This window comes from Carassius carassius, chromosome 38, assembly GCF_963082965.1.
Source record: "Carassius carassius chromosome 38, fCarCar2.1, whole genome shotgun sequence".
NCBI lineage: Eukaryota > Metazoa > Chordata > Actinopteri > Cypriniformes > Cyprinidae > Carassius > Carassius carassius.
In genome coordinates, this window is record NC_081792.1 from 24,224,210 (window position 1) to 24,249,746 (window position 25,537).

Below are 25,537 nucleotides of genomic sequence, written 5' to 3' on the forward strand. Positions count from 1 at the left end.
CATGTGACTGGACTAGCAAATTAAAGGTTAACTAGATAAACATTTTGCTTTTAACTTGATCAGGCAAAAGCTGGTGTAAAATGGTTAGACAAAACATGACCGCACTCCCAACAAAGCAAAAAACGAATTCTTTGAAAATCCCAAAGACACGCAGTCCTTAACCTCACAAAACTGGACCAAGAAGAGCTTGAAGTGGGATTTCATGGCTGCCTGCCAACACATGTGAGGCCTCATTATCAGTTCTTTCTCTCTGTCTTTTGATTTGACATTGCACAGGTTATTACGAGCGTTTCACACAATCCCACAGAGCTTCGCCAACAGCAACATCGCTTAAAAAATGCCAGCCAACCACAACAGCTAGTGCTCTGCCCTCAATATATAGTGTATATCCCCTTCAAGCCAGAGGCTGTTCCCTTTGGAATTCTCCAGCAAATCCCACTTCCCCATTACTCAGGCAGATCAGAGCACCTCAGCAAGAATGTTTTCTAGATGAGACCACTGATCAGATGTTCTAGATGCTATCTTGGCTGTTCGAAGGCGATTCAGTTGCACATCACAGAAAAAACGGATTTCCAACATCAGCGCATAAAAACTTAGGAAAGTGGGTCAACAACCCTTTCCACCCTGCTTTCATCACTGCATAGGAACGAAGGATTGCATTGAAAATATAACCAGTAAAAATATACGCATCAGCTCTGTCCACTTTTTAAAGCATGCATTAGGAAGATAAGTGGCACCTCAATGTGACTGCAAGAGTGCAACTGCACCTGTAAACAATACATATTTTAAGGTGATGAGGAAAAGACTCTCTGATTGGCTCCTTCCCTGCTGTCTAAGAGCGATTTGATGAGACTCTTGCATGAGGAAATTCAGACTACTGAGAGTCAAAGCCGCACTGCATTATTTAAACAGAGAAAAGCAACTGGTATTTAAAGGAATAGTTCACCCAAAAATGAAAATTACCCCATGATTTACTCACCCTCAAGCCATCCTAGGTGTATATGACTTTCTTCTTTCAGACGAATACAGAGTTATATTACTAAATATCCTGGCTCTTCCCAGCTTTATAATTGCAGTGAATGGGGGTCGAGATTTTGAAGTCCAAAAAAGTGCATCCATCCATCATATAAAGTGCTCCCCATGGCTCTGTGGGGTTAATAAAGGCCTTCTGAAATGAAGCGATGCATTTGTGTACAAAAAAAATAGCAATATTAAAAAAGTTATAAACTGTAATCTCTAGTTTTCGCTAACTGTCATACAGTGCACACGTTCACGAGAGAGTGGCATTCCAGCGGATGACGTAGCACATTTTTAACATAACTCTGATTGTGTTTGTCTAAAAGAAGAAAGACATAAAACACATAAGACGGCTTGAGGGTGAGTAAATCATGGGGCAATTTTCATTTTTGGGTGAACTATCCCTTTAAGTCAGAGACTTTTAGTAAGTTTGGAAAGGCTTCAACAGCCTCAGCGGTGTTAAATGAATGATTCATGTGGTAATGGCTGGATTATATTGTGTAAATGTGATTAGTCATGGGAATGCTGCACTATAAGCACCTCTAACAACAAGCCCCTTTTTCCTTTCAGGCCACTTGATTTAAAATTTGTTCAAGAAGTGCAAACAAAAAGAATTTAATCGAAAAGTTAGCATTCAAAGACGCACTTTGAACCTCAGTCATCAGGTATGGGAGTGTTGCAATTGCCATGGTAGATGTGCACCGGCCCATCGCAGTGATAGTACAGCTGGAAGACGTCACCATACCCGTGTTCCCTCCACCATGTGCAAAGCTGTCGGTTCCAGCCGCAAGAAATTGGGTAAAAGAGTTCCCTGTGCTCCATCCCGATCATTGTGAAGAAATCCTGATCACCCAGGTGCCCCCGAAAGTGGTATTTCTCTGCAAGGCGAGCCACCCGCTCGGGCTCCAGAAGCTGGTTGTATAAGGTAGAGTGATGCATGGCATCAAGGTTCAGAAGCATTACGCCGCTGTTGAAGCCAGGCAGACCATCTGGTGGAGGGTCTCCCACATAGGACTTGGGATTCTCCTTGCGGTACTGCCAGAAAGTGTGCCTACAACACACAGAGAAGACAATGCAAAGAAGAATTTAAGAGTGTTACTATCATACCTAGGTTTACAGAGGTGAACAAACCCATAATTTGACCATGTAACTCATCCCACGTTCTACACCAAAAATGACACATTAACTGCAGCTGGTTGAGGAGAGGTCTGCTATTACTTCAAGTGATCAGACTGATGAGTTCACCTTTTGGATAGATCAATAAATAAATAAAACCATTAAATTAAATAATGAAACTATTCTAATATAAGAAGAAGAAATGTAAGTGCAAATTTTTAAATATTTAAAAAAAATTCAATTAAATAAAATTTTCACCTTTTGCAACAAAAAATATTAAAATTAAATTTAAAAAAATTATAGAAATAAAATTAAATTAAAAATGTACAATAATAATAATAATACAGTGGCACTTGCAATGGAGAAAAAAAAGTCATATATAGGGATCAGACTATCATACTTAAGAGTAGGCTCTCTTAACTTTTGACACCTAGCAACGACCAAAGACATCCTAGAAACCACCTAGCAATGCAATTAAAACCATTGAGAATGTTTCTGCAAAAGCATAATATAGGACTATAGGTACAACATTTCTGGACAAAAATATGATTCTGCTCATGTTTTTGTTCTCAAGCTCAATATTTTTGCAAACAGAGCTGTTTCTAGCTAAAGTATTAATAACCAGGGCGACAGACAGTAAAGTTGTTTCAGATAGTAGAGACTTGTGAGAAATAGAGAAGCTTTAAAAACAATAAATAAACCGAATACAAAATTCAAAAGAACACAGAAAACAGCAGAAGAACAATAGTTAAGGTGTAGGATGCATAAATCAAAGAAGAGTAAAAGCAAGCATGAAGGCCTAACAATGTTTATTCATAATAACTCTGAAATATATAGACAGTCAAGTTGGAAACAGAAAAATGAAATCTTGAGACTTTAACATGAGACTGATAGACCCAAGGCTGTAAGCCTGAGGTGAATTCAACCTATAGACTGAGGCATGTGGAAAATCAGCATGCAGGCTGGATTAAGTCCAAGACCATGCACTGCTCATAACGAAAAACCGTGGACTGCTGAAACCAAGCTTATTCAAAGCAGCTTTGATCCATCTAGTCAATGCCCCCTGCAGGGAATTCCTCAGAGGTTCCCCTGAAGTTCATAGATGCTTTCTTGCGTTAAAAAAGCCCAAGCTGGGTAGGAAACAACAAAGAGATTTGTGAAGCTGCTGCTCCTGGACTATTCATTTGACAGCAGGACAACAGAACCAGACAGGATGACACAATCTTAAAGCTTTTATCTTTCTCCCAGAGACTCCAATTTAGTGAAACTCCAGTCCATGGGAGCATTTCAGAAAGAACGCTTGCTCGAATCAACAGGGGCACAGGTAAACAAGAACATGACTGCAACACTAACTCAGAGGGCCCTACCAGCGCTTTGATGGAGCTGCTCAAAGAGCTTCATGAGATTCCTGTTCTCTAAGAGGTCTTTCAAATAAAGCTGAGGTACAAAGTTAGCATTATTTGAATCTTTTATATAAGGACTTGTTCTGCATTTTTATTTTTTTTCAAATGCAGACAACATAAATTTCCATGTGAATTAAATTACGTAAGATAAGGGACAAAGTAGTACGCTTTTTGTAGAAGCAATTAACAACCAACGAGTAAAAATTTGGTCACCGTTTGCTTACCATCATGTCATTCCACACCTGCATGAATTTCTTTCTAAAGTGGAACACACAATATGAAATCTGAGGAATTCAAAAAAGAAAGAAAAAAGAAAACACAATATAACAGTATGGCTGCAACTAACCATTATTTTGATTATTAACTCATTATTTAATGAATCATAATATAATCTGATAAAAAGACGTGAATAATTATGTTTCTATTTTAATTTTTTCCTTCTTCTATATCCTGGCCAAAGTTCTGCTCCAAACATTGGACAAACTGAAAGCGAAAATAAATAATACGAATAAATGAACGAATGAATGTATGCATGCTTTAATAAATAATTACAATGAAATACAAACCACCAAGTGAGATTTGAATGCAACGACAGATTTTTACTGATTTAATTGTATTTCTGACACAAATAATTGTATTTTTACTTTCTGTATTTTATTGGGTTTTTTCCCCTTTAAACAAACATTCGAACTGAAAGTTAAAATATATACACATACACTGTGTGTGTGTGTGTATATATATATATTTTTGTGTGTGTGTGTGTGTGTGTGTTGAAAAATATATCCCCAAATAGGATTTGAGAGCAATAACAGATTTTCAGTAAAAAAAATAAAAATAAAATAACACTTCTCCATGTGTTCATGGGTTCAATGGAATATTTGTCCTTGCTTACTGATTTTTGATTGGAAAAGAGCAGCGAAATAATTCTTCACATATTTAAAGTTCCACAGAAAAAAGTCATACTGGACTGTAATGTTACTTGTAAAATTACGATTATCATTTCGGGGTGAGCTATTACTTCGATAAAGATGAATGCACCCTCAATGCAAACACTAAAAACAGCAAGAAGAAGAGTGCTTAAACACTTCCGTGCATCTCTTTCACTTTAATTCCAGCACCTGAGGATCTGAGGTGGCATGACACAGAATATTTAGGCCACCCTCTGCGAGTCTTCTTCTAAAGAAATATTCATGAGATATAGCACTCTGAAAAATGCTGCATGTCAGATGTAAGGGCATGGCTGAGGCACTCTGGGTCATGATGAAACACGTGACTGTGCCATCCCTAATGAACGAAGCAAAAGAAAGATCCCAATTATAGCTGCGTTATTCAGTCTTTAAATGGAATTTGTGAAGTCAGAGTTGAAAACAGCAGGTGTCATCACCACGCAAATGCGCATGAACAGCGTGGGTTGAGACAGCAGAATTGCAACTTCCTGTGCTGTCATTTCAGTCCAGCATCGGCACTTTAACACAAACAACTTTTGCCTGCTGTTTAACAGCCTCCTCCATTAACTCCAGAGGAATGTCACATGGCACTTCCACATTTCATGTCTAGTTTTAGTGTCTTTTTTTACAAGTGGGAAGACTTTGTCTGTTTGAGAGGATGTACGTGCTCTGCAGCACAAATCTTGGAGAATTCATCACCATTAACAACGATGGATGGCATTTTGCTGTACATGTGACTCAAGAAAGGAAATGAGTATTGGCCATATGCAAACAAGTAAACTATACAGTGGTATTTTACCAACTACAAAAGTTGGAATATATTATTTAATTGCATGTATTAAACACATTAAATGCTAGCTATAAAAATAGCATCAGAAAAAATACATTCTTCATCACTGTCAGTTACACCACAGGACGTGACACTAATGTAAATCATTATATATGGATCTAAATCATTATATTATTATAATGGTGTTAAACAAACTAAATATAATAAAATAATATAATATAAAACAATATTATATATATATATATATATATATATATATATATATATATATACACACATTATATGTATATAAGTATATAAGGAAAGTATTAAATGTGTGCGTTTAGCATGCACACAATCCTGGCTTTAATTATGTATCCATAACGAGACAATAATTTCCACTGCAACTTAAGAGCTAATAGGTCCAGTGTGCTTTTACACATGAAATAATAATTTCCTTCAAACCGTTTCATTCTGGGAAGAGCCCAGGAAATGGCAGCATCATGCACTTATAAACAAACCATTTTCCATGTTAGAATACAAAAATTAAAAACAGTATTTTGAAAATGCATATAGTGCTACTGCAGTGAAAATCACACTGTGGCTTGTGTCAAAAAGCCACTCACCTGACACATCAACACAGCAATCAAAGCTCGGTGTTGCTCATAGATTTCTCCTTAATTAAAAACAAACAAAATGCTAATGGATTTGGTTTTTAGTACATTAGAAAAGGTGTGAAAATGAGAACACAATAAAGGGACATAAAATTACCACTCCATTAAGGCACCCATTGAGACAGAAAGGAGGACGCCATTCACCAGAAGTTTAAGACTTCCTGTTACTATCAAACACACATTGACAACATTTAAATATACAGAAATATGCAAATTTATAAGGAAATATGCAAATTTATATGTTGCTGGTCTGACTAATTCATTTTAAGTGACAGACTGCTTGTTACTTTATGTTGCCAACTCAAGGTTTTAGCAAAATGGTCAAGTTTTCAAACAATGCAATCTGATTGGCTGCAGCTTTAGGGGTGCTTTACAGTCAGGGCAGCCTGTTATTAAATGTTTGAAGCAGCTTTTTTTTTCATCACTTCATCTTTTTTTGCCATTCATCCTCAATCATTTCTCTCACCGTTCAGCACACACCTGCCACTGGGAGATGATCTGCTATTTGCCTCAAGCAAAGAAAGTAAAGCACCCATTTGAAATATGTCAAATAGCAGCTCTTGAAAAAATGAAAGAACAATCTGTGCCAAGCTCTCAGTGTTTTACGCGAACAAAACAAACAAACACACATTGTAAATTATTGTAAAATTTAAATAATGTATAAAGTGTATAAAAAGTTATACATAAAAAATATGTAAAATATGCTTTTATATGACAAACAAATTTAATGCAGTACTGAAATCTATCAGTACAAATTGTGTAGTGTAATAAAATATTTTATTCAAGTTTTGCATATGCTCTATGCTACGAATGATCTATGCTTAAGCATCAAATTCAGTTGCTTCTCATATCAAATGCCCCATATTGGCAACTTACATATTTCCTTGATCATTAGGATGCTGCCTTATAAGTTAGCTCACAAAGCTACACTCCAAAACATATTTAGACATTAGACAATCTCAAACAATGGTACCAAAGGGATAAGAATAATGAAGTCCTCTGGGAAAAGGGACCAAAGTTCAAAAGTTTACTGCCGGCTGACCGTGCAACTTTTAATCTCAACAAAGCCCTTGCTAAAGTTCAAAGCTGAATACTGTTATCTGATCTGCTATGATCTATGATACAGACAGAAGAAGCTGATATTCGATCAGCGTCATCATGAGCATGCCAATGACTATAAACTCAAGTACAATCGTGAACTGTTGCTTGAGACATAATATGATTAACTTACTCATACAACTACTGTACAAATCTCAAGAGTACGTACAAAAACAACAACAACAGAATATCAAACACAAAAGATGCTTTTACTATTAAATCGGTGTGGTAAGTGGAGATAAGAGTGGCTGGTATTCCCAGTGAAGCATGCGAACAGAATAAGGAAGAGGAATCTTATGCAACAGGTTTGTGAAATATTAAACACCGCACTCTGAGAAGCCAGTTGAATTTTAATGCATCATCAAAGATGAGCATTTCATCGGTGTTGGCAACCGCTGAACGAGGCCACGGGAAGCCCTATCCATCAACGCTCAGCTCTAAATGTCAGGAACTAACTGGGACGGAGGAAAAGAATGATTGGAGGGAGAGAACAGACAGGAAAGTAAAAAGCCTGATGGAGGGAAAAATGGGAAATAAATAATTCTGAAAACCTGCATGAGTTCTGGCAAAAAAATTTGATTAAATCGAGGCAAGAAACAAACAACGAGATGTGATTTTTGGTCGGATGATATTTCCATAATAACACTCTTTTTGAATGCAAGTGGATCATAATTGAATAACATACTAACAAACAAAAATAATCTCTCTTGTTCATAGATTCATATGATGCAGAAAATGTGGACAGAATCGCTGAATCAAGTAAAAAAAAATTGAGAAAAACATGTCACAGAATTCGGCAAAAATTTGAATGAATCAAAAATAGGGCTAGTAGATGTGGGAAGAAATAACATGCATTTCATAGGACCCTATGTTCCCTGATGGCACAGCACTAGCTTCTCTGTAAAATCTCTGCTTAAATGCAAACACAATTTATGATTGTGTGTTATAATGTTTATGCCAGGCCAACTGGTTCAGAGAGCAAGAGTACCTTCTAAACAATGTTAAAGCTCAGAGCAGAGAAAGAACAGAGAGAGAAAAACTGGGGGAAGAAAAAAAAAGCAGCGGTAATGACGTGGCGCCAAATACAGTAAGTGAGAGCAGGATGGGCACAGATACAGTAAGTGACGGAGACGGACTGTTTACGGACTGGACACGGCTCTTAATTTGCAGACCCTGAGGCTGGACAAAGCCCTCTGGTTACATGTGAGTACTGATAGAAATCTGTTTGTATAGACTGGAGTACTGTCAGCACTACCACAAGGCTCGGCTGTTTTTGCAATCAAAAAATAAAGCTTCTGATCTCTTTATATTTCACGTGGAAGTAGGTTTGACAGACTGACTGAAAATTGAGTAAGACCTCAACAGAAAAATAACAAAACACACAGCCCAGTGTAGTAAGTAGATTCCCGCGGCCCATAAAAACAGTCACTAACGAGGAATGTCTCTCAAAGCCGTGATTCCCACTTACTTCCATTATATGACTGACAGACTGCAACAGTTTGAGTTAAAAATATTTGTTTGTGTTCTTCTGAAGAAAGAAAGTCACCTACGTCTTGGATGCCCTGGGGGTAAGCAGATAAACAAAATTTTCATTTTTGAGTGAACTATCCCTTTAAGTCAAAACTGAGACAAAAATATTTAATAATTTTGACATTTGACATTTATATTTGAGATAATTTGGAAACTATATCATAAAGTCAAAATGATGAGATACTAATTCATGATTTTATTTTATTTTTTACATCAGTATTTACCTCAGAATTGTAACTTTTATGTATACTTTAGTGTAAAAACATATGTCTTGTGACTGTCATAATTACAAATGCATGATTATTTTTTCTTACGTGGTGGAAATGTGTTTCAATACAGTGTATATACACATGCATCCAAGGAAAAGTCTATAATTTATAATAATTACCCTGTTAAAAAGTGATTTTCTTCATAGGTGGCACATATTTTATCTTAGCTATTTGGTTACACTGCTGTCTAAGCAAACAAGTACAATAACTTTTGAAACAAAAAAGTATTAAAGTTGTTTGTAGTACAAATGACTTTGAGACAGTCATTGTTTGTGTAAAAATGTCTATAAATAATTTTCACACACAAAAAAAAAAAATATAGAAATTCTTTGGTAATTCACGCTCTTTAGATTTTCATAGCTTAATGATTTTAAAAAATTGCAATGTATGTGACCATATATATATATATTTAGATACTTCAGGGAAAGCTTCATCAGACAAGCAGGAATTTCAGATATCCTGTGAGCACACGGACTGCCAAATCTGCACATGCCAAGATTACTGACAAACTACGTCCAGCTGGAGCATAGAGCAAACATTGCTAAATTCCTCAGTCTGATGCTTCCATTCCTTGCTGGAAAAACAATCTGTAGTCACAGAGATTGAGAAGACATAAACTTATAGGCTATGAAGCTGAGAGAGGTTTAAGTGTGTAATGACTGAACATGTGTAAAGTAAAACAAGACTGACAGCAACTTAAATGGACAGGACATGCTGCTGCTGTAATTAATGCAGACAGCAGACAGACTGTTGACAGCTCACAGCAGAGATAATGACACAAAAACATTGCTTAATTGATAGACAAGTGCTTAGCAACAATACACCAGACAAGCATGCACACACAGCAAAAGAACATCAACAACAGAGAACACTGGCACAAGACCTGTTCACAAAGAACACTGTCAGTCAAGACGGAACACACTGGACATCACAAACCATTTCTGACAGGACATGTGGCAACATCTACTAGAAAGTCTGCTTGGCCATAGAGTTAATAAAAAAGAAAGAAAGAAAAAAAATGCTAGCTTTGTTTTATAAAAATAATTTTACACAGTAAGAATGGAGAAACTTGAATAAAAAATGTATTAATATAATGTAACACACCAATTTAATGAATTTGATAGTTTTAATGTTTTATTTCTATTTCTACTATTGGAAAAGTTGGAAATTATGGGATCAGTTGCAATTATTTTATCTAGCATGGATGTATTAAATTAACCACAAGCAACTTCAGGTTAAAAGTCATTTAGAATTTTCCAAAATATTTCAAATAAATTCTGTTCTCTTCAATTGTATTATTCTATTCATCAAAGAATCCAAAAAAGTACCACAATTAACTAAACTAAAACAAAAGTTACTTTACATTGTAAAAATATTTCACAACATTAATATTTTACTGTATTTTGGTCAAATGCAGCCTTGGTGAGAACAACAGGCTTCTTTAAAAATAATTAATTATAAAAAAATCCTACATGTCCCAAACTTTTGAAGCATACTGCACATGCATATTTGTGTAACACAACACAACGTGGCATCAAACGACATCATATAAACTATTCCTTGAATCAGAATAGATGGATGGTCCTTAATGAACTGGTTTAGTAAAATACAATTTGAATGAATATTTGTGTCCTTATATATATGCTGTGATAACATTCTAAAGGCACATAAGGTGGTGCTATATTATAAATCCTCCGTGTAACACCACTCTTCAGCCATGACTATAAACTGCAACAAATAAAACCAAGAGCTCAAAGCCAACTGTCTTTAAGTCTGGGTTCACATCCTTCTTTCTCTGTCACAGATGCAGGAATACCAGCATAAAGCAGAGCTGCCCTGTGCTTTGTTTGCATAGAGATCTGCTATGCTCATACCACGCTGTCAAGCATTCTAGTGCACGTTCAGCACGAGGCATCCTGCTTCCCCTTATACGCTTGCTTACAAACAGCCTTGAGGTCCTGACCTGTCGTGTTTGTGTTTTGAATAGGATGTACGCACAATATGGGTGGAAAAAATGCCGTCTGTCAGACATGAAGGTCTCTGAGTATCCTGAATATCTAAAGCTACTGTACTAATCACTGACTTAATCAAAACCCTTGTAGCCTATAATCACTAGAGATAGGGGTGTATGATTAATCGTATTTATTCAACATTAAAAATAATGGCTGTACTGAATAATTAATCATGAAAACCTTCAAGAAAATGTGTCAAAATTCTGGCTAGTAGTACCAATAAGCCAATTTCACGTTATAGCCAATAACCGATAAATGGTTAATATTGAAATTGTATATTATTTTCAATTAAAATAAAAAAATAACACAAATAAAAATTTTATGCAAGTACATAGTAGTATATATATATACAGTGTATATATATATATATATACAGTACAGACCAAAAGTTTGGACACACCTTCTCATTCAAAGAGTTATCTTTATTTTCATGACTATGAAAATTGTAGAGTCACACTGAAGGCATCAAGGGCTATTTGACCAAGAAGGAGAGTGATGGGGTGCTGTGCCAGATGACCTGGCCTCCACAGTCACCGGACCTGAACCCAATCGAGATGGTTTAGGGGTGAGCTGGACCGCAGACAGAAGGCAAAAGGGCCAACAAGTGCTAAGCATCTCTCGGGGAACTCCTTCAAGACTGTTGAAGACCATTTCAGGTGACTACCTCTTGAAGCTCATCAAGAGAATGCCAAGAGTGAGCAAAGCAGTAATCAAAGCAAAAGGTGGCTACATTGAAGAACCTAGAATATGACATATTTTCAGTTGTTTCACACTTTTTTGTTATGTATATAAATCCATATATAATTCCACATGTGTTAATTCATAGTTTTGATGCCTTCAGTGTGAATCTACAATTTTCATAGTCATGAAAATAAAGAAAACTCTTTGAATGAGAAGGTGTGTCCAAACTTTTGGTCTGTACTGTATATATATAGTTGGAGCAATTCATGTTTTTTAAGATGAACTCTAAAGTCATATTTCAATTTATTTCAATATAAACCATAATTCAGAGAAATCTTGAACATTGGCTGGTGGACAATATGGAATCCAAAAACCTGATACTACACAAATTTACTTTAAAGACACAATGGTAACGGTGCGATAACTTAGATCGGTTTGTTTGAATAGATTTTAATATTCAAATATTTCACTTCACTTTGTGTCAAATTAGGGGATTTACGTTTCAGGAGCAAATGGTGCAATTTAATATGCATTCATAATGTGAAATCTGCGTGTGCGGAACGTGCAGTGAAACCAGCACCCACAGCTGGAGGAAGACCTTTGGTTACAGAGATAGATGTCTACAGACCTTGTCAGTGGTCGAAAGAACCCACATATCAACAACATCAAAACATGACCTTGCAATGTTGCAAACTTGCACCAAATTATAAGCAGCATAAAAAAGACAGCAGTATCCAGGCAAGTCTCAAAACTGCAAAGGTCTTCCCGGATCATTTACAAAAGACTTCTCTGCTCGGAACAACTACTCTCTATGCAGGCCTTACGAAAACTGCTCATCAGGCCAAGCAATAAATAAATAAACATAAGCGAATGGGATCTGGGATCGCGTGGCTACCTGACTTCATGCTGGTAGTACATGTCCAACATAGATGAACCCCATCAATTCCCAATGGACATAACAAAATATAAGTAAATATATAAATAAACATGTAAGTTCTGGTTTCTCTAATTGAATAGCTCATATACAAAATTATGCAAGAATAATTTTGTCAGTCTCATGCTGACTTTTGAAGGTCTGAGACAGCAACCAAAAGGTTGTAGGTTCAATCCCATTGGAAGCATGAAGCCAGGTACTGCTTTTATACTGCATATAAAGATACAAAAAAAATAAAAAATAAAAATAAATACACATCAACTTGAAAAGCAAAATAAGATATTTAAAGTTACTTTCGTAGAATATACTGTATATGGAATTCATTTAGTATTTTGTAATATTGTATATAATTTAAACAAACATCTGTGAGATTTACGCTTAAAGGGACAATAAGTAACTTTTTAGGTATTTTATTATCTAAAATCAATATTTTTATTCATAAATATGTCCACAATGGTGTACAAATACCTATGCCAATGTTTAAACTAATCCTCGTAAATGAAGAATTTATTATCTTTATATACATGGGACGGGTAGGTCGACGGAGGCTTCCATGTAGTTCCGCCATCTTGCAAAACTATAATAGCAGAGAGGGACAAAAAGTACTAAGCCAACGCGTTTTCGGTCAGAGCCAGAAACGCAGGTGCAGAGCAGTGAGAGGCGCTTGAAACTGCACCGGCAAGTTTAAAAGTCTGGATTGCATTCTTATTATGGACCATACATATGCCGCGCCACAGGAGAAGAAAACATTGTCGCCAAAACGAAGTGCTATTAGAAGACGTCCTGTCAAAGCTTTTTGGTACATATCGCCTACCGTAGATGCAACGCGCATTTGAAAAAGCGAGGGCGCCGGAGAGCAAAATTAGTTTGAATGCAAAATACAATTTCACCACTAGATGGGAGTAATTCCTACTTAGAGTCCCTTTAAAGAAATAAAGATATGACTCAATATCATATTCAATTTTGCTTCTCAACAAAACAAATTTAGTTTTAAGATTTGATATTTTCACTAGGCAAGAAAGAAAAAATAAAAGTATCTGTAAATGAATTTTGCTAAATTAGTTCTATTTTTAAGCAATAAATATATAATCGAAATAATATAATGGTAAATATAATGTATATTGCATGAAATAATATAACATTTCTTAATTTCAAATATTATATTAAACCTTCAAAACTTAAAAGTAATGCATCTCTAACTATGTTTTAATATATTTGAGCTAAACTTTCAGAAGGGGAACCCAAAAAAGTTACACCCACCACAGCAGAAAATTCTGGTTTACCATTTGTTTCTAAAGTCTCACTTCATTAGCTAAAAAGCACATTAGATAAAAATAACTCTTAACGAGCTAAAGAAGAGTTCTGAAGAGAAACAGCGGTCTCTATCTTCAGTCCTGCTGTGTGTTCTTGCAGAGAGCAGAGCTGCAGAGAGACTAATGCAACGACACCGAAAGAACCACGCACCTCAGAGCCAGGAGACGTCTAAACATCCTGCATCAGTGGAAACAAGAGCTCTCTGGGAGCCTAGGGAGCATCGCAAACAAAGTGTAAGGTCTCTGCCAGTCAGGGAGAAGGCTTGGAAAAGAGCTAAAAGTTAATTACAGTGGCCTAGTGGGTCATTGTGCTGGCACAGGTGTTAGATGTTGTCACGCTGCTGCTGCTACTTACACACCACTGATTTCTCAATGGCTGATCATGCTCTTTTTCTCCTCAGTTGTTTTTGTAGTTATGTGTGAATGTAGTCAGAGAACTGTTGTGGAAAACCTGCACTCTGTTGAGGAGAAAAAACACAAAGGGACTCACAGGGTCTATTTTAATAGTCTCACAGGGACTATTTTTCTTTTATCCAGAAACGATATTAGCTCTTCACACAGAAGAGCACCTGATCACTTCCCTGACCCTCTTAACTTCAAAACGGTGAACAGACAGATGAAAATTCACGCAAAAACATGATGAGACGTTAGTTAGTAATGCTTGTATGGGTGAATGAAAACAATATTAGGGCTGCAACTAACGATTATTTTGGTAATCGATTAATCTGTCGATTATTTTTACGATTAATCGATTAATCGGTTTATGTACTTTTATTTTAGTTTTTTCCATTTTTTCCCCAAGTAAATTATTAATAAATGGTCTTTATCCTTCAGCATAGATTTTTAAGATATTAACCATTTTGCACTGTCATATCCTAATCAAAAATATACCTAGAGTTGTTTTATTGTGTTAGTAATCCTTTGTCGAACTCTTCTGCAATCAGAACACTGACCCATACTCTAGCAAATTTCACAAGGAGATTTAAAATAATGTTTTCACCATGGCAGTCCTTAGAGCTCTAGTAGTTTAACATCCCGAACGAAGCTTATTAAGGAATCTTTCAGAACATATTTTCACGAAGAATAAGGATAAAACAGAATAAAATTGCAGTGCATTGTATTTTATTATTTACTGGGAAACAGCTTTACAGCTTTTGCTGTGAAATTGTAAACAATCCTTCGAATAAAGTGCCAGTGACATGAAACCTGAATGGAACTCACAATTTAAAGTAAAATCCATCAGAAGGTTGTCCAGAAAAAAAAATTGGACAGTCACACACAAAAAACCTGCTGTGTGAAAAAGAGCAGTGAATACTTAGGAAAAAAAAGTGCATTTTAAATATCTTTAAATATTTACCTCTCTCATTCAGTCATAATTAGGCTGCACGACTGAATTTTGAACTGGTAAACGACAAACTGATCACAGAACATGTTTGTAAAGCTTTAAATGTTAACTGTTAAAAAGCAATGTTATCAGCTTTTACGACTAAACATTTGCAAACAACATTGTACTGGAGAATCTGCACAAATAAAAGTCTTAGGGGCCGTTCACATATCGTGCCTAAAAACGCGTGGCGCTTTCTCCCTCTTTCCAAAGCGCTCGGGCAGAAGCGCCCCTGAGGCGTCTGCCTTTGATAAGCAACAATTACGTGCTCTCTCCTTGAAGACGCGGAAATTTCAGCAAAGGATAAATGGATTTGCAGCTCAAAAAATCACTTGCAGTAGCTCTGCTACTAAATTTATTTCAAAATGGAAATCCATATACAACTATGATCAGCTGTTCCTTTCATCTTGACTGAGCTTTTAACGTTGTTACGGGAAAGGATGAAGCTGATTGGTTAGTTCTTGTCACATGACCCGCGATGCGCTTGCAGCATTCTGAAAAGTTGAGATGTTTTTAACTCGATGCGGTGCGGTGTTGGAAATAACGAACTTGAGCGCGCAAAAGACGCGATATGTGAACGTCCCCTTAAACAGTTCAGTAGTGCAGAATTTACAGGTTACTCTTCTTTTTTGAAGGCTCAAAGTAAAGTACTCCCAGTCTCCCACATCCCGCTAAATGCTGCAGAGACGCTGTTCGGGAAGCACGTGACATAAAACGAGGCCAGCTATTGGCTATTCGCTACTTCTCCGTCTGTACTGGCTGAGTAAAACCTCCGATGGCTCATTACTGCCACACTTTGGTCACCGCAGATTTGAAATATGCACGAAATGAAAAGTTATTTAGCAACGAATCGATGACTAAATTAGTCGACAACTATTTTAATAATCGATTTTTATCGATTAAATCGATTCGTTGTTTCAGCTCTAAACAATATAGAGAACTTACGTCACTAGGTTAGGAAAGGTCACATCAACTACACTCTAAAATTGATACCGCTCTCTGGAATCCTTGATTGTGATTGGTTGAAATAAAACTTGATATAATCACACTAAATTATATAATCATTCAAGGCAACTGACCACAGCTCTAACCAATGTTTGGTATTGGTAAGATTTTTAAAGAAGCTTCTTATGCTCAACAAGGGCTGCATTTATTTTATAAAAAAAGAAGTTTTTTCACTACAATGTATTTTTGTAGTACTACAATGGGTTTAATACAATAAATTTCAAAATGTAATTTATTCATGTGTTGACATTACACAATATTCCAGTCTTCAGTGTCACATGATCCTTCAGAAATCATTCTAACATGCTGATTTGCTGCTCAAGAAACATTTCTTATTATTATGCGTGTCGAAAACAGTTGTGCTACCGTTACACATTTTTTTTAAGGTTTCTATGATGAATAGAAAGCAGTAAACCATTACACATTTTTTTCAGGTTTCTATGATGAATAGAAAGTAGTATAGAAAAATGAAAGGCATTTTTACATTGAAATAGAACTCTTCTGTAACATTATAAATGTCTTAAGTATCATTTTCGATCAATTTAATGCACTCGTGCAGAATAAAATTTCAAAAAAATTAAATAAAATAAAATTTGACTGACCCCCAAACTTTTAAATGTCTAGTTTTTTTTTTATTAACTTGACACATTCTCTTTCTTCTTACAAAATAAATTTAATGTAACTAGTTTCACATTTGATTCCTCACCATTCACTGTGTTTATTTGATGACCAGCTGACTGTACAGAACTTTTCGTTGTTGTTGTTGTTGTTGTTGTTGTTACTTAAAAGAAACTTTTTAAAAAATTACAAAAAACTTAATGTGTACTTTTCTCCCTTTTTTGGGCGGGATTACCATCCAATTATGTTTTCAATGAAGGCTAAACTACAGGCTGAAACAACAATGTAGTGAGTAAAACATGTCAAGGTTTTCAGTTCTGGGTGAAGTATTCTTTTAACATGGAGATGTACTTGCTACGATTTGCTGGTTTCTTATATAAGGACTTGACTTGTGGCCCTCACTGAGGTGAGGCAGGTCTGATGGAAATATTTATGGGAAGCCTCATTCAACAAGGGACCAGTGGTGACTATGGCGCCATTTACTTTCATACTGTGAAGTACAGTGGTAAATTGCTCATTAATCAACATCAACATTAATCTGATCTAATAATCTGATAAAACATGCCTGTATGCTCAATCATGCAAATCTTGACACTTTTCAGTTAAAGATCCTGGTAATTAAAGCCGTTTAAGCACAATTATGCCTATATAAGTAAGCCGAAAAGTGTATCAACTAGGAAAAAGTAAAAGTCGGTTTAAACAAGACCGGCTTGCTTCAAAGAAGACACAACATCACTGTTGGGTTTGTGGGGTTCTTTTTAAGGCCACAAGCCCCTACGGTCTCTCTCTCACACATATACGCACACAGAGAAATCACACAAACAAAGCAACCAGAAAAAGCAGCCTCCTTTGTGAATTCTTATCACCAATCTGAGAATCCTCCTCATGTTTCGGTGTCTAAACACTGGAGCTATTAGAAACGGTTTCCTGAAAGCTCTAGTCACACGATGCTTCTTGGAAAACACTGTGAAAAGGATTCCACCTCTATTCGGTTCCCAGTTTCATGCCCAGCTTGATTTTGCCAGGCTACAAGACAGATCAGACCATTTCGACATTCTGTTCAGTATGCGATGTGAACCAGGACGACAGGTTGTCCAAAGACTCTTTCAGATTATGGAAAAGCAGTTTTGATCAAACTGTACAGTAGAACTTTGCTAGAGCTGCCAATCTCATCCATTTTGCAAAATCAAAGTGCACCTCTATTTTATTTCCATGTTATATACAGTATTAATGATATACGGTACAGATCATACTAGCTTAATGACACAAAACAGTACCGTGATGATACCATGGTAATGTATCAGATGGGAACTCTATGACATTTTGATATATACCATGAGGCTAAATGATCATGGACCTCCATTTTTACTCATGGATTGTCCTTCAAAGAATACCATTGTACTACCATCATGCTGTACAAAACAATGTGGTATTATAGTACTTTTTATATGGAAAGTCTTTTTGTTTTTTAACTGAAACTATAAAAAATATAGCTGAAATGAAATATAAAAATTGTATTAAAAAAGTTGCATTGGCAGCTAACTCTTAAGCTTAATAAACCTACTAAAAATACTGAAGCTTAAACTGAAATAAAGTTACAAAGAAAATTTGAATTCACTGCAAGTCGCTTTGGATAAGTGTCTGCCAAATAAATACATTTATATGCAAATGTAAAATAAAAAAAATACTATGATAGAATATAAATACTACTAAAATAACACTGAAATGCATTGTATGTTAGAATTAGTTTCAAGTTATAATTATAGTTATATTATTTTCAGATATTTAAAATATATTTTCTTTTTTAATTATATTTTCTAAAATTAACATTATAATGCACAGTATGAAAAAAAAACCATTTACAGATTCCTTTTAAAATGTAACTACTATAAGATTCATAATGTTTTTAAAGATGATGCAAAGGTAATTAAAATGTATACATTGGGGAAATGAGCATGTACAATTAAATATCAACATCAGCCGATAACCGATATGGTACCGATATATTGTGCAGCACTTTTTTCATACTTTCTGGTATGAATGCAGCAGATTTATTGGTAAGGAGCATATAAATGTGAAAACTGTGGACACAATTACTTTTCTGTATGCAGAGCTATGTCAGATACCTGTAAACTGGCTGCATTTCACGTGCAATTCCAATGACAGCCTCCACAGGGAAATGGTTAAACTCTTGGAAGAGGTCTCTGATGTTGTTTCTGAATTTGAGGTCCAGGTCCAACTGAACAATGTGCTTCAGTTCTACGGGGCGAAAGAAAGAAAAAGTAAAGCAAATCTGTATGAAATCAATGAACACCAAAATAATCACATCCTACAAGTTGTGAGCAGTGTTCCATGTGGTAAATCAGATATACAATATTATAACTTATAACTTAATGAACAAATGATGGAACATCATCATCCGGAGGGGTTTTCTCACGTCGGATGGCCTCATGTGAGCACACTGAACAACAAAGCCCTCAAGACAACATTCTGGATGCACCATTGTGGAGAAGAGGCCACACACACAATGACATACATTCAGAAAGCAAAACATAGGGGGCCAAAACTATACTTGTTGTAATTAGAACAATGAAAAGAGAGCGGCCAGCCGAAGCTGTTTAGTTGGTCAGGCATTTCACCCTGACATCTCTCCAAACAATCACCGGAAACTGGACGAATCAATATGAACGATCTCAGCACTCCCCTCCAAACACACAGGCTAACTACAAAACACTTCATGAGCAATGATAAAATCACGACAAGTGCTGAATTTGTATGAAACAGGAATCAAATCTATAGTGTATGGAGATCAAAAACAAAACTTAAATGTAACTTTTTTATAAATGTTCAAATCATTTATCCTATCCCAGTTTAATGAGCTGTGTTAAGAACTCTGCACTTTTTTCAGGGTTCCTACACATTTTCCATTTCAAAATTTCATACTTTTCCAGAATCAAATTTCCAAACCTTTCATAGATTTTCAGATCATATTTAACATAAATGGTTCATAGAGCATTATTTTCAGCTTTATATTTGGTATATAGTAGTCATCTGTAAATATTTTTATTTTTTTCAGTTTTTTCATAGATTCTCTCAAAGTGATAACATACAGAATCCCTAATTAAAAAAATTATAATTAAATAAATACAGACTTTTACATGCACAAAATAAACTTTTTTTGTGCCTTTGAGAAACTTCATATGCACATGGGAATATTTTGTATGCTTACGCATTACAATTTCTAGTTTTATATAACTTAATTCCTTTGTGTATCACTGCCATCTTATTATGAATAAAACGAAAGCATGGATGCACATGAATTAACAGAGATACACCTGCTCAAAATGTTGCTTTTGTTATGGTAGTACCTCTAATATCAAGGCCTAATGTCCAATTTAACACATCCTCTGTGGTGGTGGAGAAACCATGACACGAAACAGGCTGATGGCATAACTTTTACCAAGTTTAAGGGTGTTTATGGTTTGGCTTTCACTGGGGCGAGATTTCCATAATCAAGGCCTTAGGTCTCTTCAATGCATAGTCTGTGGCGACCAAGAAACCACACTGTGGTGTTTTTTTTTTTTTTGACTAGTGGACTTGAAAATGTAACTACAACATGATTCAAGTAGCTTTTTCTTTACTAACCCTCTAATTAGTCCAATTAAAATTCTATTCCAAGCGCACAAACTTGTCTTATACATATTATGTGTTCAGAAATAATACAAGAAAAATATCAAAGGTCAAGGTAATTCAAATTCAAAATGACTGAAGGTAAAACACCAGTAGATTATTATTAACTATAATTGTTCTGTAAAAACAATGAACAGCAGCTTTCAGACTGATGTCATCATGAAGCAAACATGAAATATCAGACATGCAGTAGCAGTTCTTTACAGGCTTTCATTTGATTGCACCGCTTTTCCGCAGTTTATTCTGCACTTGTGTCTCTTGCATCGTCTCAAGCATGAAACGCACTCTAAAAACACGCCGCTCAAGTTAAAGGAAGTTTAACCCCCATCTTCCTGCATTTTTTTTTTCTATGCAACTGCCCGTATCACATCTTTGTCAACACAAAAGTGCATTCTGTTCAAAATCTTGATTCCTTGATTTCTAAAAAATTAAATTGGCAAAACATTAAATTCAAATTAATCAATAAAATGGGAAAATCACCCAGCCCTACTTCTAACCTACATTTTGCATAATGAAAAATTGCAGCTTGAATTCATTTTCATATTTGGCGATCACAAAGGAATCAAAAAACAGCTGCCATGAAACCTTACTTCTTGTACAATAAATTTATTTCCATTAATTTCGATTATAAAAAAAAAAAAATTAATAAATGGGGCAAAAGTCAGGAAACACTAATATTTTTCCATACTCTGCTTTCTTTTTCCTTACTTTTCCAGACCACGAAAATACTTAAAACAATTCCATACTTTTCCAAACCCCGTATGAACCCTGTTTTTTTTTCGTTAGGCTAATATTTTTCAGTAAGGATGCATCAAATTGATCAAAAGTAACAGTAAAGACATTTAGAATGTTATGAAAGATTCAAATAAATGCTATACTTTTGATTGTTCAATTCATCAAATAATCCTGAAAAAACGTTCACAGTTCTCTTACGAGAGCTCTCTCGTACTGCGTCTTAGCTAAGACGCTATGGGAAAAGTCTCTTTTCACGAAATACTGAAGCAAAATATTATCCTTAATTTTGTATTTTTGTAAAGCGCATTTGCAGCAGTACACAGCCATAGGCGAGACGGCTCGTTCGCTCATTGACTTGTTCTGCGGCAACTGCACAGCCTATCGAGCGCAGGCTGATGCAACATCAGACCAATAAGGGCGCTTCGCGCCCTTCTTGCCACTTCCCGCCGAAACGGGTGTGGCTCAACCTATAAAAGGAGCTCGAAAAGGCTGACTCACCTGATTTTTCATCTCTTCAGCGAAGCTCACGCATCGCTGGATCACGAGGAAGCAAGCGCTGTCTGGAAGAGCATATCAGCAGGACGAGCCATCCTGAAGCCGCTGGCACCGCCGCCTTCCACTGCCGTTCCTGCTGCGCTATCCGGCGCCCATATCCTTTACAATCCTTGTTCTGTAATATTCTGTGTGTGTGTTCGCCCTGCGACGCACATTCACAAAAGAGCTGCGTCTTTTTAAAGATGCCTTCGTGCGGCTCGTGCAGAACCCCGCTCAGCGAAGGAGATCGTCACGTCATCTGCGTCTCCTGTCTGGGTGAAGACCATGCAGCGCTCGCGCTCACTGATGGCGGATGTCCTCATTGCGAGTTGATGCCTATGGTGACTCTGAGGACTCGCCTGGCATCCTTCTCGAAGCCTGCATCATCCGCTGCGCCGCAGCGCCGTAAGAAGCGCCGCTCGCAGCGCCTACCAGAACCGCCTCCAGCTCGGCCGAGCTCGCCGGTTCCCTCCGCTTCGCCGGTCTCCCCTGCATCGCTTCCCGATGCTCAGCGTCCGCTGCTTGCCGACGCGTCATCGGAGGAAGTGGATCTCAGGCCCGCGTCGGAGGAAGAAGACACGTGCTCTCTGCTTGCTTCGGGCAGTGAGGGTTGGGCGAGCTCCGTGGATCTCGCGCCCGCTGCTCAGAGGCCCAGCAGACGGGGGGATATCGATAAGGAGCTGATGCGTGTACTCTCGTTGGCCGTGGCGAGCCTCGGCCTCGAGTGGTCTGCACCAGCGCCCCCTTCACGTTCCCGGCTGGATGGTAGCTATCTTCCGGATGAGCGCTCTTCCTCAAGCTCAAAACACGCCCCTTTTCTTCCTGAGCTTCACGAAGAAGTGGCGAAGGCTTGGGACGCTCCATTCTCGGCGAGAATCCGCTCATCTGTTTCGTCAGCATTCTCCACACTGGAGGGTGCTAAGAACAGAGGCTACCTGTCACTTCCGCCGGTGGAACAGGCTATAGCAGCGCACCTTTGCCCGCCCTCTGCTGGACGGCGGACTAAGGCGGCGTTGCCATCCAAAGCCTGCCGCATGACGTCATCGCTGCTCGCACGGATATTCTCTGCTGCTGGGCAGGCTGCGTCTGCGTTACACACCATGGCGACGCTACAGATTTTCCAGGGCGATCTTCTCCGCAAGCTGGATGAGATGGGACCTGAAGCGATCTGTCTCGCGGATCTGAGGAGTGCTTCGTATCTCTCCCTCCGCGCTACTAAGTCCGCTGCACAGGCCATGGGACGGGTTATGGCTTCCGCTACGGTGGCTGAGAGGCATTTGTGGCTGACGCTTTCTGACATCAAGGAGTCTGAGCGCGCTGCGTTTCTTGACGTTCCGCTAACTCCTGCCGGCCTCTTTAGATCTTCCGTCAACGAGTTTGTGGAGAGATTCGCAGAGGACCAGAAAGCTTCACAGGCGTTCAACCACTTCTTGCCGAAGCGCTCCAGTTCTGCAGCTAGCCGCTCTAGACCGGCCCCACAGAGCTCTCAGTCACGCCCACCGCCTCCTGCTGCGCCATCACGACAGCGTCAGCAACGCAGCTCGGGACCCCGTTCTCGCTCTTCGAGCCGTCGCCCCGCGCCGCGGGAGCCGCGACAGAGGATTGCGGTGAAGCCAGAAGCCCCGAAAGCATCCTAGCACTGCTGGGAAAGCGCCGGTGTTCGAGTTCCGCTGCGGCCGAGCTCTCACCCAAGCGCGCCGCTGTTGCAGTTCCAAGAGTTGTGACTGCCTCAGTGTCTTCTGCAATGCGCAAGCCTGCACGAGTGCCCGCTTGCCTGCACACAAAAGCCGTTATCACGGCTACCCAGATGTTTCACAAAAAGAGTGTTTTTTCTGGTGTTCCGGCCACGGCCGATGGTGCTATAAATGTTGTGACGATGCCCACTCCTCAGTGCCCATCTCCACATGTAAGCACAGCCCTACACACAGGGCCTGCGCCCATAATGTCGACTCAAGTCGGTCGCGCACACTACATAGTAAACGTGCTCACCCCTCAGTGCCCACAATTACTATGTCACACGCGTCATGTGGTTTCTGTAAAAACGAAACCCGTGCACGCTCGTCCGGCCACGGCCGATGGTGCTTTGAATGCAGTGACGATGCCCACTACCCAGTGCCCATCCCCGCATGTAAGCACAGCCCTGCACACAGGGCTAGCGCACATAAGATCGACACAGATCGGCTTCTGTAAAAACGAGGCCCGTGCACGTACATTCTGCACAGGCAGATGGCGAGTTGAAAGTGGTAAAAGTTCACACATGCAGCCCACGGTTACTCGCAGATATATCGAGTCCCACGGGACCCGCTCAGCCTCCCTCCAGTCGGTTAAGCGCCGGAACGGGGTCGAGGATGAGCGATCTGCCCGCTGTGATCAGCGCGCTCCCCGCCTCAGATGCGCAGCACACTCGAGCGCCGCCGTTGCCCAGTCAACAGAGCGCGTGTCGCATCCAGCCCTTAGCCATTCATGCAGATGCATGGTCAGCGCTTCCAGGGGTTTCGGATTGGGTGCTAGGCATTATAAAGAGAGGCTACTCGCTACAGTTTTCTCGACGCCCACCGCGCTTTTCAGCGCGCGTCGAAACTATGGTCAAAACAGAAGTAGCACACATACTTCGGGCCGAAATATCAAAACTGTTGAGCAAAGGGGCTGTAGAGCCTGTGTCTCAAGCTCAAAGCGAGGGGGGGCTGTACAGCAGATACTTTCTGGTGCCCAAGAGAGACGGGGGTCTCAGGCCCATACTGGATCTAAGACAGCTGAACAAGGCATTGATGAAACGCAGTTTCAAAATGCTCACGACCAGGAAGCTCCTCGCGCAGATTCGCAGAGGGGACTGGTTCATGTCAATAGATCTGAAGGACGCTTATTTTCAAATACAGATAGCGTCAAACCACAGGCGGTTTTTGAGATTCGCCTTCGAGGGCCAGGCATACCAGTTTGCAGTCCTGCCATTCGGCTTGTCCGTAGCTCCTCGTACGTTTACGAGGTGCATGGATGCAGCGCTCGCTCCTCTCAGACTCAGAGGCATACGAGTGCTGAATTATTTGGACGACTGGCTGGTTCTGGCCCGATCACGAGCGGAGCTCGTGGACAACAGGGCCGTTTTACTCGATCACCTCGAGAAGCTCGGCCTCAGTGTCAATTGGGCGAAGAGTTCGCTGAACCCCAGTCAGACGATCCTGTTTCTGGGTATAGTTCTGAACTCGTGTTCCATGACGGCGCGACTGTCACCACAGCGCACGATGGGCATTCAGCGTGCAGCGAGTTCTTTCCGCTGCGGCGTGACTGTGACGCTCAAACACTGTCAAAAGATGCTGGGTCTCATGGCCTCAGCATCTCCGGTTCTGCGGCTGGGCCCGCTCCGCATGCGCCCCCTGCAGTTCTGGCTGAAGGCTCGGGTGCCGCGCAGAGTGTGGGCGTCTGGCCGGCTGCATTTCAAGGTTGATCAGAGCTGTGTTGCGGCTCTAGCACCTTGGACAGCGAACGGCTGGTACCGATCAGGTGTAAGCCTGGGGGCTTCCCCGAGTGTGAAAATGGTGTCGACGGACGCCTCCACTTCGGGATGGGGAGCGCTGCTCGAAGGCAGACCGTCCTTTGGCCTATGGTCAGAACGGGAAAAGCTCCATCATATCAACTGCCTGGAAATGCTGGCAGTGGAGAACGCGCTGACGCGCTTTTGTCCCCATATCAAGGATCACCACGTCGTAGTCCGTTCGGACAACATGTCCGTGGTGTCCTACATAAATCGCCAGGGCGGTCTCGGGTCCCGAAACCTGTGCAGGCTGACAGAACGCCTCCTGATTTGGGCTCA

The 25,537-nt window shown here is 39.1% G+C and overlaps 1 protein-coding gene across 2 annotated transcripts in view; it reads right to left on the reverse strand.

Moving 5' to 3' along the window:
• Positions 1–792: 792 nt before the first annotated feature.
• LOC132119603 (xyloside xylosyltransferase 1-like) overlaps positions 793–25,537 on the reverse strand; it is a 46,690-nt gene continuing 21,945 nt past the window's right edge. For both annotated transcript variants that reach the window (XM_059529710.1, XM_059529711.1), the window contains 2 exons: positions 18,897–19,029; positions 793–2,068 (listed from right to left, as the gene is read on the reverse strand). In XM_059529710.1, the coding sequence (XP_059385693.1) occupies positions 1,672–2,068; positions 18,897–19,029 (530 nt within the window). In that variant the 3' untranslated portion in view covers positions 793–1,671. The remainder of the gene's footprint in view (positions 2,069–18,896; positions 19,030–25,537) is intronic.